General features: G+C 42.7%; 1 protein-coding gene across 8 annotated transcripts in view; it reads right to left on the reverse strand.

Moving 5' to 3' along the window:
• The window catches only part of LOC123833467 (phosphodiesterase 4D interacting protein), a 202492-nt gene that overhangs the window by 148044 nt on the left and 39984 nt on the right, over positions 1-14464 (reverse strand). For all 8 annotated transcript variants that reach the window (XM_045861699.1, XM_045861704.1, XM_045861697.1 and 5 more), the window contains exon 2: positions 2108-2163. In XM_045861699.1, coding sequence (XP_045717655.1) covers positions 2108-2135 — 28 coding nt within the window. In that variant the 5' untranslated portion in view covers positions 2136-2163. The remainder of the gene's footprint in view (positions 1-2107; positions 2164-14464) is intronic.

Consider the following 14464-nt stretch of genomic DNA (forward strand, 5'->3'; position numbering starts at 1 on the left):
GAGGGAAGGGGAAATCGGGCCCCCTGTAAGCGCAGTACACAGAGGGCCGCAGAATGCGGTGAGTGTGGGACTGTAGGTCGAAGACATAGAAAAATGCATCTTTTCTTGGCTGACAGCAGGAAACAATGAGCCTTTATTACTGAATTTTTGTTTTTAGGTCAGGAAGAAGGACAGCATCATAATACACTGAGCTTCGTGGAGAGCACCACGGAGGGCAAGTGGGAGCAGGGCGGCTCGGGGAGCCCCGCGGAGGAGACGTGACCTAGACACAGGCACGCGGGCGGAGGAGATCCTGAGCAGCCGGAGGTGAAATGTCATCACACGCTCTTCTTCTGTCCTGTATTTCTCTTTTCTTTTCTTTTTTCTTTCCTTCTATCCTCCCTCCCTTCCTTCCTTGTATATTCTGGTCTTCTCTGTCAAGAATCAACTGACCATATATGCATGGGTACCAAAACCAAAGGCATCAAAAGCAAAAATAAACAAGTGGGACTACATCAAACCGAAAAGCTTCTGCTCAGCAAGGACACTGTCGACAGCACAAAAAGGCAAACAACGGGATGGGAGAAGATGCCTCTCTCTCCTTCCCTCCCGCTCTTCCTCCCTCTCTCGTTCTCTTCCTTTCTGCAAACTTGCCAAAGGAGTACACGAAAAAGTACTTCAACCGACCTCTCAGGATTTTCTTAAATGCTCAGAAAAGAGCATTTTCTGCCTTAAAAAAAAAGAGGAAGAAGAAGGAAGAGGAGGATTCACTGTCCACTGACCTTGCCTGGTAGAGAATAGGTGTAAGTCAGCATGGAAATTTAAAGCAGGTTTGATTGGTGCACAGCACAAATTATAGATAAAGGTGGTATAGTTTCCATCTTCTATTGTCTTTGATTCAGCTTGTACAAAATAACCATTATTCTGTTGATTGTATACCATTCTGTGATTGCAAATTAACAGTAATGTTGCACCTCTTTGGTTGATATTCTGAGTGTTTCTAAGTAAATGCCAATGTTTCAATTGAAAGAAATGAGAGAATTATTTCTTCATATTTAGGTGAAATTAAATAGGCTATTAAATAGAAGAAAATTTGATAAACTAGAACAACAATATACTAAAGTTAGGCCAGTGGGACATGACGGAAAAAGAAGAGCTTCTGAAGCCTGGGTATGAAGCCTGACTACTTACTAACTGTGGGAACTTCCTCAGCTCCCTCCATTTTGCGGAACTTCATTGCCTCTGAAAAAATGGGCGCAATGATACTTACCCCACAGAGCTCTTACATGGATTAAGTAAAACAGTAAGTGAAAGCACCCAATCTAAAATCTCACTTGCACTAGGCATTTTTTCCATTCCATTTTTGCCCCAGTCCTTTAATTTTTACCTCAAAATGGAGGATCTTAATGCTAAAATGAGTATGGTAGGTCATTGGAATTTGCAGATTTAACATGCACAATTAAAAATGTTAATTTTAAGCCACTCTGACGTCCTTAACACCTTCAAATTATAAACTTTCCCCACACTGTGCATATGAGCCATCTGTGCTTCAAGGCTGGTATGAGAAAGGCAAATCACTTAGCAAAGCACAACCCTTAAATGACTAAGTGTTGTGAAAAACTGTCCCCCAAAGAGTGCTATCTTCACACTGGTTTTGTAATGTAGGTGGATCCCTGGCTAATGTTAGGGTGACAGTGGTATGATATTATTGTGACTACATTATTAATTATATTTACTGGGTGCTTACTGCTTCACAAGCTCTGGACTAAGAGCTCCTCCCATTTAACCTCAATTCTTAAACTGACACTGTTATTATACCCAGTTTAATGGTCTATTACAATCAAGATTTCATATTAGTGGCAGAATCTAGTTTGATCATTTCACAAGTGACTTTAGCCTTGCAATTACAGAACCATTAAGAATGTGAAGCGTTCATACAAGTATTTCAGTTATGAGTCATTGCACTCTGCTGGGAAGATGAGGAATTATATGCTATGGTGTTATGTTTGGAAATTCGCAAAAAGTCTGAGGACGCTGCCAGGATGAATTTAAAGAGTCCATGATTCAAGGCATCTATGACCAGCAGGAAACCAAGAACTTAACAAGACAAGGCTCGGAGCTTCCTTACCTGCTGCAGGGCTTCTTCTGGGCACCATGTCCCCATCATCCTCTGCAAAATAATCTCTGTGGAGAGAAACACAGAGTTCATGAGAAAACCTCTCTACACGATCCCCAGATCCTAGGGTAGCAAGACCTCTATGTTCTGTTCTCATTTATCTCTCCACAGGTGTTCACTGAACTCCTACTGTGTGTCAGGGACAGGGCTCAGTGCTGGGGATAAAAGGCAAACCCCACAGGTGGGGCTCCCCTCCTCAGTCAGTACGCCGAGGGATGGCCATCCAACCAACAATTCTGTATGTATTGAATTGCCGTATGTCAAATGCTATGAAGGAAAATGAAGAGCACGTTGAACAGTAGAGAGACTCAGAGAAACTTAGAAAAGGAACATTAAAACTGAGATGAAGAGAACGTCAAGCAGATGGAAAATGGGAGCAGAAGGGCATCTCATCACAGGGGAACAGCAAACAGCCTGAGTGGGAAAGGAAACGGGCTTGTTCGAGAGCAGAGAAAACCTGACTGCGACCAGACTGTGGTGCGGTGGCATGCGGGGGGAAGGATTCCGAATTTTGTGTGAAAGGAAATGGAGGATTTTAAATGAGGGGATAAGTGGTACATGAACAGATTTAGATTGAAGAAAGATCTTCTGGCTGAGTGGCACTGTGTGGAGGGAACAAGAGTGGATGGAGAAGGCAAGAAATTGTGGTGGTTTCCACCCAGCAAAAAGACAGTGGAGATGGAGAGAAGCAAAAAACTTCGATATGTTTAGGAAGCAGAATTGACATAGCAAACTTGGAAAACAGACCAAGTCCATTAGTGGAAATGTTAAAAACACCAAAACTGAGCAGAGCGAGAGGTGCGTATCTCCTCAACACATTGAAGACCGCCATCCTTAGCACAAAAGGGGGGGAATCTCAAAATGTATTAACAAATACTTATCGAACACCTACATATTTAGACACTGTTTTAAGCAACTCTCATGTAGCAGTGAAGCAAAATGCCTGCACTCTGGAACTTAGAGTCAGGGGAAACTAATAAGGAAAATGTATCACTAGCAACTGGGGACAAGTACTTAAAAAAATTAAAGCTGGGGATGAGGATGGGGGGTAATAGGGGAGCGGGGGTTCCTCTGAAAAGCACTAGAGGTAGCCATGGGGTATTTAAGGAAAAAGAGTCTTCTAAGCAGAGAAAATCAAATGCAAAGGCTCTCAAGAGGGAACACACCAGAGCGTTTTGAAACAGCCAGGAGGCCAGGGTGGCTGCGCAGAGTGAGCCTGTGGTGAGTAGTAGGAGGTGAGGTCAGGGGAGTCGTGGAGAGGCTGAGTGGGATCAGATTACGTAGACTTTTGGGACATATGAGTGACATTTAACCACTGGAGCCTTGTCAGTCAAAAAGAGATAAATTCAGTGACACATTGTTTCAAAAGGGCTGGCTGCTGTTTTGACAACAGACCGGCTGGGTGGGGAAGGCAGAAACTGAGAGAGGACTGCAATAATCCTACAATGAGATGCTTTCAGCATTCAGCTTATTCCTTAAATTTTGGATACTCCCAGCTGGCTGTTCCAAAAATAGTTCTGAAGACAGAGATTTAGAGGGCTTCTCTTTTTAAAAGCCAGAAGACATTCACAGGGAGGCCAAGGAGAGCCTGGCCTTTGTTCAGAAATTATTGATGTCCTTTCTTCTCTGCCTCGGGTCTGGATCTTGGCACAAATCTTCACTGTGTCAAGTTCCAGATGGACATGCAAGTACCAGAAAGGACACATTGGTCTACTACACACACCACCTGCCAATTCTGGATTATTCAAAAGCAGATCACCAGTTTGTAGTCCTTCCAGGCCCCCTGCTTCTTTCCCTTTCCACTTCTCATTAAAAAATTTTCCTTGAGAGTGTAACAGTTAAGAGACGAATGCACTACTTGGATGTTGCAACTATCAGCCAGAACAATATCTTGAAAAACTTATGGGAATAAAACTTATCTTAGCTGCTTCTAGTCACACGTTGGATGAATGCCTCCATGCCCAGCCCGCAGACCGAGGAAGCCATCAGGAACAGGGTTATTCCCCCGGCAAAATTCAGCCTACCCAACGTGTTTTACTAGTTAACACAAAGTTGACCCATTTCTAATTTCTCTTGGAAAATGAATGTGTCTAGCAACATTGGGGGCCTGCCCTCCACACGGGGACAACCTGCATGGTCTCCGGTTGGCCTCAGTCCCTCTCATGTCCTGTCTTTGTAGTCCCCACTCATGAACTCATTTGCCATACCTGCCAGGCCCCCTGTAGGTCTCAGAGGCTATTATCCTAGTAATAGGTCAGGTACACACAGAGTTTCATTTTTGCCCTGACTGGTGTGGCTCAGTGGGTTCGGTGTTGTCACACAAACCAAGGGGTCGTCTGTTTGATCCCTGGTCAGGGCACATGCCTGGATTGCGGGCCAGGTCCCTGGTTGGGGGCAAACGAAAGGCCACTGATTGATGTTTCTCTCCCTTTCTTTCTCCTTCTCTTTCTTGCCCTCTATAAATAAAAAAATAAAATCTTTTAAAAAATAAAACATTTAAAAAAAGAAGTTCATTTCTGCTTTAAGACACAGTCTTGAGTAACTTATAGGCTTTTGCACACAATTCTTTAATTTGTGATTATAAGCTGTTAAAGGGCTTATAAGCCACTTTTACCTCTTCTAGGCTTCAGTTTCCTCAAATATTTGTAAAAAAAAAAAGTGCACTTATTTCTACAGTTCCCTGCAGTAATTATGTAATTCTATTCTAATAGATGCTTCAGCATAAAAATCCATTTTAATACTTTCCAAGGATCCAGGGAACTTTCCAGATATGATCTCACTCAATGGTCCTTGCTTTGAAGATTCCACACTGTAGATCAGGAGCAGATTACAGCAAGGCCATCCATGTGGGCCCCATGAGATACCTCCCTTCTCCACCCCACCCGCATCCACTCTGAGCTAGCTGCCTGCCCAGATGAATCAATAACCGAGAGGGTAGAGAGGTCACTTTCGACGGATACCGAGTTAATGGGCTTACTGTAGTCTCAGGAGATTTTTAAAAAATCACTCTAACTCTATTAACAGCTCAAGTTCCCTCTTATTGCCAGAGAGTAGGGCTCATTCAGCTGCTTCAAAGGTTGGTAAGGAATCTGATGCTCCCGCAGGGAAGGGGCTCTTAGTGAGGAAACACAGGGCACATGTCTAGGGATTGCAATTTGTGACATCTGATAAACCAAAGTGCAAAGGGAACGCAGTATAGTAGAGGCAGACTCCAAGCTTGCCCCCTGACACATGCACACATACAAAAATCACACACACAAAGCAGAAATTTGCGTTGGTAAATTCTCCCATATTACCCAAGTCTGGAAAAAAACTTGTATATTCTTTGCCCTAGTTTCTGAGATTCAAGTGTTTCTAGGTTTCTTTTTTTTAACATGAGTCCACAAATGACCCACGCTCAGCTAGCATGTGGTTCACCAGAGCATTTACAGCTCTCCTGCACTGATGTGCACATATGATCTTCCCCCAAGATGCTTTTTTACCCTAAATGTTGCTTTTCTTGTATAAATGAACTGTACTTTCCCTCAATGAGCCTCATCCTTTTCTCTCTACCTCATCAATCTGTGAATACTGACACCAATTAAATAAAAGTACACTCATTAACTTTCACTAAGACACTCTTCTGCTCAATTTGAACAATGAAAAATCTTCCAAGTACATCCCACCCACCAGCTGTTCACCCACTTAATTTCTGCATGGAATATTACCCACATTTTCATGACTTGCTGATAAGTAGCTATGAAGACATTGGGCTCAAACGACGCATCAACATTCAATACACCCTATTACCAGCTTTTCCTACAGTTTTCCAGGAGTGGGTTGAGAATATTCAGAAAACAATTGCTCCCCTCAAAACCATCTGCTACACTCTGATACTCTGATGCTGTCAAATTGTGCTCTGATAATTTCGTCCAACAATTTTCTGAGTGTGGTAGAAATGTCACTTGTGAGGAATATCCAAGGCAATCAATTTTGCTTTGCTCAAAAATGGCCACTGATACAGCTCCTTTCCAAAAGCTGAGCAGCTTGCTGGTCCCACTAGTCTAGCGTCTCCTAACACTGTGGGGAGGGGTAGAAATTTTAGTCTTTCTACCTGAGCAAAGGGCAACACCACAACAGGGCCTGCGAGGAGGCAGTTTCTCTGCGGCAGCCTTGGACTGTCCTTTGCAAACTGCCTATTCGGTGTTATTGCCTTGCTTTGCCTGTGTAATTGTGGACCTAGAAGAGCAATGGGTCACGACAAAGGACTGACCATACTATTCGTGAGCAATGGCAAGATGGTAATTGTGCAGCTTCACCATCACAAAGCAAATCGATCAACCAGCCTTTGAACAGTATGAGATATTCATATCCCCGTGCCAGACTCCCCCAAACTACTTCTAAGGAGTTGTTGTCTGTCTAGGCCTCATGACTTTTTCCTTCTTAGTCTCACCTATTAAGACCATTAATCTAGAGCTATTTCTTGCCATATGAGTGTCCAAACTCCCAAAGGGCTGGTTCCTTGTCCTGGCCCCTCCCCCGGGCACTCGCACACTCTGAGGTCATTGGGTCACCACACAGTCTGGTTCCCCCACTTGCTCACTCACCCCCACCCTGCCTCACATCTCTCAGCCTGGGGGCAAAGGCCATCTCCCAGATGCATCTTTCCAACTTCTTTTTTTTATATGATTTTCTTATTAGAAACAAAAATTCAGAAGGCGGGAAAACAATCTGCACAACAGTAGTTAGAGCAAAAACCTGGGCCTCTTGAGTGCTACGTTTAGGGTTTTCCGTTCCGTTTCATAAACGCCTATTGTGCAGCTGCTTGTGCGTCAAGCAGCAGCAACATAAATGTAAACAAGAAATACACGCTGTCATCAAGTCCGCTGGGGGAGGAAGACAGGATTCAAAGGAATAATGGATTTAAAACAGACTTCAGAACATAAATGAGATGACAGTGAATTTTGTCTTGATTGGTAGCGGAGCAGTCTGATCTCAGAAATCTAGAGACAACAGAGAACACTGAATCCAGGCCTTGGAGGGTGGGTATGGACACATAGGAAAACATGACAAACGTCCCAAAACAGGGGAATGAAGGGCATGCTCTGGGCTTTTCTTTTGCTCCTCCCACCTGAGTAAGCGCCGGCTACTCCTCAGGACCGCCCCCTTCTAGCCTCCTTTGTACCTTCCCCTCTCCTCAATTCTTCTTCCCCCAAACCCGGACCCTCAGGCAGGGGTGTCAAGGGGAGTCACCAGGAAACCATTTCTTCATCTTCACTTCCCTCCTCAAGCACTATAGCTTTATCTGACTACTTAGAACCCCCAAAGACAACTTAAAATAATGTCAGTAAGAAGGAACCAGGGCTAATTTGCTCTATCATAGAGATGCCTACAGAGACAGACTAGCAGAGAACCTGGAGAAGTGAAGGAGCAGGGCGTTTGGGATGGTATGATTCTTATAAAATGAGGAAGCACGTTTTGATTTAATTTACATTGCTTTTCTAGTAAACGCCCTTCATAAAAGGTGAAATATGTAAGGGACTAGGCCCAGCTCGGCCTTCTCAAACAGTAGCAGATATGTAGGACGGGAAGGTTGCTGAAATTTGCTGTTGGTTGGGGTCCCCCGGGACTGGGCACTGAGCCAAACACACAGCCTCTCTTAATTCCCATATTCTTAAAGCTCACTCGACATGAGTCGTTAGATTCTGGTTCAAATGAGAGAAATCTTTCTAATGTTCAAAGAGCTGCCTTTCACATTTTTACTTTATGTCCACACTCAACCCTTGCAGATATACAAGGGCCTGAAGGGGAAGGAGAGCTGCGGCCCACCTTCCTCAACACGTGGAGCTCTGGCTCTGAGAATTTTTCACCGGTAGGGTTTCACACACGGAGCCCACCTAGAAACAAAGATGTTCACAGGTAACGCTCTCTGGACGGCCTGCACAGAACTTTACAGTTCAACATGTTTTGTTACACCGGAATTTTCCTCACCACTAATCTGGAATTGAATGACCAGCATTGTTATTTAGACAACCACCACGCACTCACCACCAGGGCTGCCGCCATAACTTCCTGAGCACCCACTCTGTTGCAGGCATTATCTCCTTCAATCCTCACAAAATCCTGTAAAGCACGCACTGTTACCTCAGTTTTACAGATGAGGAAATGAGCGGATATCCAGAAGGATAAAGTAATTTGCCTAAGATCATATAACAATTTGGCTAGTTGGTTCAGACACTTAAAAACTGTATCTGTTCGGCTCCAAACCTTTACTCTGCCCTGTCCACTCTATTTTGCACCTACATATTTATTACTGGGTAAATGAACCTCCTCTGTACCTGCCTTGACTCCAGGGAAGCGACCCCTGGGAAAGCGAGGTGAGAGGAAGGGTGGGCAGTGGTGCTGTGGGAGGGAGATGGGATTTAGATTCAAATCCTGACACAAGTTTGTTTCTTGGGACACTGACTCATTCCTGACGGGCATGGCTCACACTTGAGTGCGTGTGCTGGTATAAACAGATGCCATGTGATGAATGATTAAAATCCTAAAAGGGAAGTGGTAAGTATGACTTTTTATATAGGTCCTACCCTGAAAAGTGAGCCATCCATTATTTTATACTTCCCTGTCTCTACCCAAATTCCTCCAAATTCACACCTTCCTCGAACCCCTTTTGTGCTAATACTTGTCATTGTCCCTAACAGACAAAGGGAATAAAACGACAGGCAAGAGAGGTGATGGAAATAGACACAATCAAAATGGGAAAGACTGTTAGTGAATAAGCTCGGGGATTTCTCCTCAGATCTCTTTTACTCTTGCCAAGAGAGACACTGAGTCTGTGTGCCCTATGTTCCCAATATTGCCAGAAAACCCCCATTTGGCACCATGCTTCCAAAAACATATATTCAAATGCAAATAGGGTAGAAGTCACAGATGCAGAACACAAGACTATTACATAATAAATGCAGTAAGATTATAATTTTTTCTTATCTCAAGACCCATCATTATAAAATTGCAAGCTAGCATGCTTAATTGGCAGAGCCCCTCTGACAAGAGGGAGCATCACTCCTGCGCCTCTCTCTGCACGCCGAGTGTGGGCAACTTGGCACCAGTACAGTAACACCCATTTTTCTCCAGTGCAGGCTGCAATTTACACCCTTCCCTCGACAGAATCTATTCACTGAGATTGACCTTGGCCTATCGCGCTCTGGGAGGCACTCTTTCTGGACTGCTAAGTCCTCAATAGATGTAGGGAGCTACAAGCAACATTGTGCATCTGCAACAACTTCGCATTTTATGACCTACTTTGCTCCTGCATGAAGTCTTCATCCTAAAGGAGCTAATGTTGTTTTTCTTATTTCTATCCATCAAGGTTCAGAAAAATCACTTACTACTGTACTTTTGACCTATGAGGTTATCGGACATCCAAATACCTAACGAATTCTCCTCCCTGTCCCCTAAATCAGCCAAGGCACTAATATCATTCTTTTAAAAAAGACATGAAAATAATATGCTTTGGATTCAGTCCCATCACCCAGGGGTGATACATGGGCTCTCCACCCACTTCCAAAACTTAGCTTGTGTTTTTTGCTTTTGGTCCTAGCGATGCATTCTGTACTCCTCAGTTTTCATTCACAACCACTACTCACAGCCCTGGGGTATGCCGAAGCCGTTGGTTCAGTCTAGCTCAGAGCTCAAGACCAAACATCAAGAGATAGGGGACCACAGTGGGTCCCCTATCAGTATGGAGATACCTCCAAAAATTAAAAATGGATCTGTCTTTTGACCTGGTGACCCCACTTCTGGGAATATATCCAAAGGAACCCAAAACACTAACTTGAAAGGTCATAAGCACCCCTATGTTCATTGCAGTATTATTTACAATCGCCAAGATATGGAAGTAGCCCAAGTGTCCATCAGTAGGAGAGTGGATAAAATAACTATGGGACATTTACACAATGGAATACTGCTTGGTTGTAAAAAAAGAAGGAAATTTTACCCTTTGCAACAGCATGGATGGACCTGGAGAACATTATGTTAAGTGAAATAAGCCAGTGAGAGAAATACAAATACCATATTATTTCACTGACATGTGGAGTCTAATGAACAAACTGAACTAACAAGCAAAACAGAGATAGACTCATAGATGGACAGCAGGATGATGGCTAAGGGGTAGGGGCAGAGGTTAGGGGGTGGAAGGGTTAAGCAAAACAGACTCATGGACATTGACAATAGTGGGGAGATTGTGGGGCTGGGTAGGGGTGTAGAGGGACTAAATGGTAATGGGAAAAAATACAATAAAAAAAAGAGATAGGTGACTTCCCCCTCCCCTACTTTCATCTTTTTATTCACATTATCTTTTACTGTTTTACTGTTTCCTTTCTTAGTAACATCTATGTCTAATGATTTGAAAAGAATTACACGCTTCTTTTAGAAATTTTGGAAAGGAGAAGAGTGTATAGAAAAAAATAAAAATAATTTTTAAGTGTTACCACCTAAAGCACATTGGTAAAGATTTTTATGTATTTACTTTTAGTTGCTCTTCTGTTCACATGGCTGCCTGAATTCTATATAATAGAAATAACACTGAACAAACTGTTTTGTATCTGGATTTTATACTACAGAAATCAAAGGTTTTGAGAAATGCATTTTGCAGGGAAGAGGAGGAATCGAGGAGGAGGCAGGTGAGTGAAGGAGGAGAGAGTGTTAACACTACAGACCTGCCAGAGAGTGGAAAGAATGAACTTACAATCTTCCTTCTCAATATGGTTTTGTAATATACTAAAACAGAGCTCACAGCATGCTAGAGGATAATAAAACTGACTAAGGGTGGGAACTGTTGAAGCAGCAAGAGATTCTAAAGCAACCCTGGGAACAATTCAAATAGCTGACTCGGAGGCCAATGCTCGGTAGGGAGACGAATGAGGAGCCGAAGGCCTGGAAGGCACAGAAAAGTGGAGGGAATGCAGTAAGTTGTAAGGTAAAGTGAATATTCAGAAAGAATGAAGAGATGGGGAATTTGACCTTGTGGTCAGGGAACATAATTTTAGAGTTAAGAGTCATAAAGATGGGGAGTTTGGGATGAAGATGAGCTACAAAGAGTGGCTGTGCTTATGGAGTGCTCAAGTGAATACGAATTGAGGAACTGTGAGGTCAAGCTGCAACAGAAATATACATTCATGTCTGGTGACCCCCGTAGAATGGCAGCACCGGGAAGCCAGGATTTTTGTATCATCCCATTATCTACCTACTATTTAAGAAGTCTAGATCATAAAAGGAATATGACACACTTTTCTGAAACACATAATGATCATTTGAATGTATAATGGCATCAAGCTCTGCTAGCCTACTGTATCCATTCCATAATGAGACACCGACCGAACAGGTTTATTCAGATGAGCCCTGCAGGGAATGTTCCCTGCAAAACTCTTCCCTGAAGATCCAATGAGTGCTAGAAGCAACATAAGATACTGAATATTTAGAAACAAAAAACAGTCCTTTCTTCCAATAATCTTAGAGTATGAAAAATACCCAGTAAAACAACTAGCTGCCTGCCATAATGAAGGAGGCAGAATGTGCTCTGGCTACAGAAAACACACAGAACTAGGTTCCAAAAATAATCTGAAAAGGAGATAATGCTGAAACTAACCTCTGAAGGACAAAGTTACCCTAGCAAAGGCAAGGCTAGGTGTGTAGGTGGGAACAACTGGTATACTGAGGCCCACTCATGATAATTTTAGCTCAGGGCGAGAAAATAATGACGCTCTACAGCCAGCCCCCTCGGTCTGCCGGCAACAGTGCTGCTCCCACGGCAGCCATACTCTGCAAATCTCTAAGTAAACCAATGCACAGAAGAGTCCTTCCAAAACCAACTCGGTTCCAAACTTCACATGTTGTCACTTGGTAAACATAAATGTAACCTGATACAAAAACATATATTGACTTAGTTTTAAAGCAGCATATACAGGGTGTTGTCCATAATCCTATAACCAGATACAGCAACTATTTTTTTTTCTTTCTTTGGAAAAGACATCCCAATATATCTGCGTAAGTTTAATGTAAATTACATCCACTTGTACTATCTTATATTAAAATTTTCTCTCTATTTCAGGAGGAAATACTTCAAGAGGATGACAGAGATAATAGCAACAGAGCAGCATTTCACCCCAGAGAGAAGTAAAACCTGGGAGCATCACTGCGATTCCTCTGGGATGTCCTACATCTTCGCATGCCGCTTAATGCTAGCGTGTGTGCCTCCACTTCCCTTCCTGCAAACAGGGACTCACGTCTTGAAAGAGATATTTAAATGGAATGTAATACCCTCTATATTGGTGTAAGTTACGTGATCCTAAACCCTAAGCAAATTGGAATGCATTTTCAAGAACTAGAAGTGTGACATAGCTATTCTACTTTGAACATTTGTCATTCCAAAATAAACCTATGAAAGAACATGCTTTATCACCTAGATGTTTATCAAAAGTATATAACAGTTAAAAATTTGATGGTGAAAGACAAATACCATATGATCTAACCTATAAGTGGAACCTAATCAACAAAACAAACAAGCAAGCAAAATATAACCAGAGACACTGAAATTAAGAACAAACTGACAGTAACCAGAGGGGAGATGGGAGGGGATAATGGGGGGGGGGGAAGCAGAAAGGGTTTTCAGGAACATCTATAAAGGACACATGGACAAAACCAAAGGGGGGTAGGATCCAGGGTGGGAGGTGGGATGGTTGGGGTGGGGGACAGTTTGGGGGGGAGACAGTTGGGGGGGGTCGGAAGGAGACAACTGTACTTGAACAATAAAAAAAATTGAAACCTAAAAGCCTTAGTATAGGGGAATGATTTAGTAAAGTGTTATTTTTCTACATGACATGCTATTATTTTTCCACATGACATGCTACTGTACATTTAGAATGATAATACTCCACATTATGAAAAGGAAAATAAACATGTTTTTCAATTGTGTGAAATTTTAGAATTTATTAAATTTTCTTAAGTCAATCAATGTTTTCTACATATCAGCAGTTATTGCTTCTTTACACCCCTGCCACCTTGGACGTGATAAGAAGATACCTCTTCCCTAGCTGGCCTTGAAGAAGTCAAGCGAGAAAGAAGCTTCTGCAGAATGGAACAAGTAGCAAAGGACTGGAAATAATGAGACAGATCAACAAAGAGTGTGTTAGAAACTACTCAAGTACTATGAAAACACAAGTCGTTGTTGTTGTTATTATTACTATTATTATAAATAGCCTATGACTAACGAAGTGCTTCAGCCATGAGGAAAAAAATAAAATTCAGAGTGTGCTTGCCTTGCTGACCACAGAAGTCAGAAGACGTTCTGAGACCGGGGAAAACAAGTCGTCAGTGCATTCGAGCGCTTTAAAATAGAACTGGACAGGGCCACCCCAGGTCATCATGGCATCCCTTTTATTCTGGACTTTCTGGTAAGTTTAAATGTTATTTGAATTTTTGCCAGAGACAACTTGAGGAATGTTCTGAGCCCAATTTGGAATTTTATTTATAAAATAAGGTCCATTTCAATAGGAGTAGTGAGTGTCCCAGGGCATCCACCAAATGAATGGGGCTCCACACAGGCTTGAATAAATTATCCCTGAGTCACCCAGAGTGGAGAGGGCTCCGTGATGGACCGGAGTCAACCAACTTATCCTTTCAGAGACAAGCACAACCTCTTCCCAGTCTTCTGACGGTTTAAATCCAGCCTTAACACGTAAACAAGAAGAAGGCGGGGTGGGCGGCCTCATCTGATCTAGTGTGCAGGAATCAAGTGGGGGAGAAAGCACAGACTGAGATAAATTCCTCAGGCCAAAATCTGAGTATGGGCCTGCTCAAATCAGATCAAAGTTGATCAGAGTTGTAAAGGCAGAGATATTCCTTCACCAAATAAAGAAAATAAATTTCTGTAAGTGCTAAATTCAACAGGAAATTATATGTCCAAAGATCTCTCAATGGTAGAATTTTGAAACGGGGCATTCCCTAATATGCAAAGCAGCAGCACCATGGTAAGCAAAGATATGAAAGTCAACCAGATCTTCAAGCTCCAGTGCTGACTTCAGCTCCCTGGCCTCAGCGGCCACATCTATAAAATGGGGGAAACTCCCACCTCTGGCTGTCACTATGCATGAGTAAACAGGACCCTGCTAACTCACCCTGAATTCAAAGAGAAAGAAACATTCTTGCTTCCTCTTGCTTAAGAGTTAATACCGAGCTGAAAAGATTCAAATAATCTATATCAATGAAAATCATGTAAGTGCAATATAACTATGTCTTTTATTTAAAGGCTACACTTTAGCTATGTGGGAGAGG

Source organism: Phyllostomus hastatus, unplaced genomic scaffold, assembly GCF_019186645.2.
Source record: "Phyllostomus hastatus isolate PE091 unplaced genomic scaffold, TTU_PhHast_1.1 phas_scaffold_216, whole genome shotgun sequence".
Taxonomy (NCBI): Eukaryota; Metazoa; Chordata; class Mammalia; order Chiroptera; family Phyllostomidae; genus Phyllostomus; species Phyllostomus hastatus.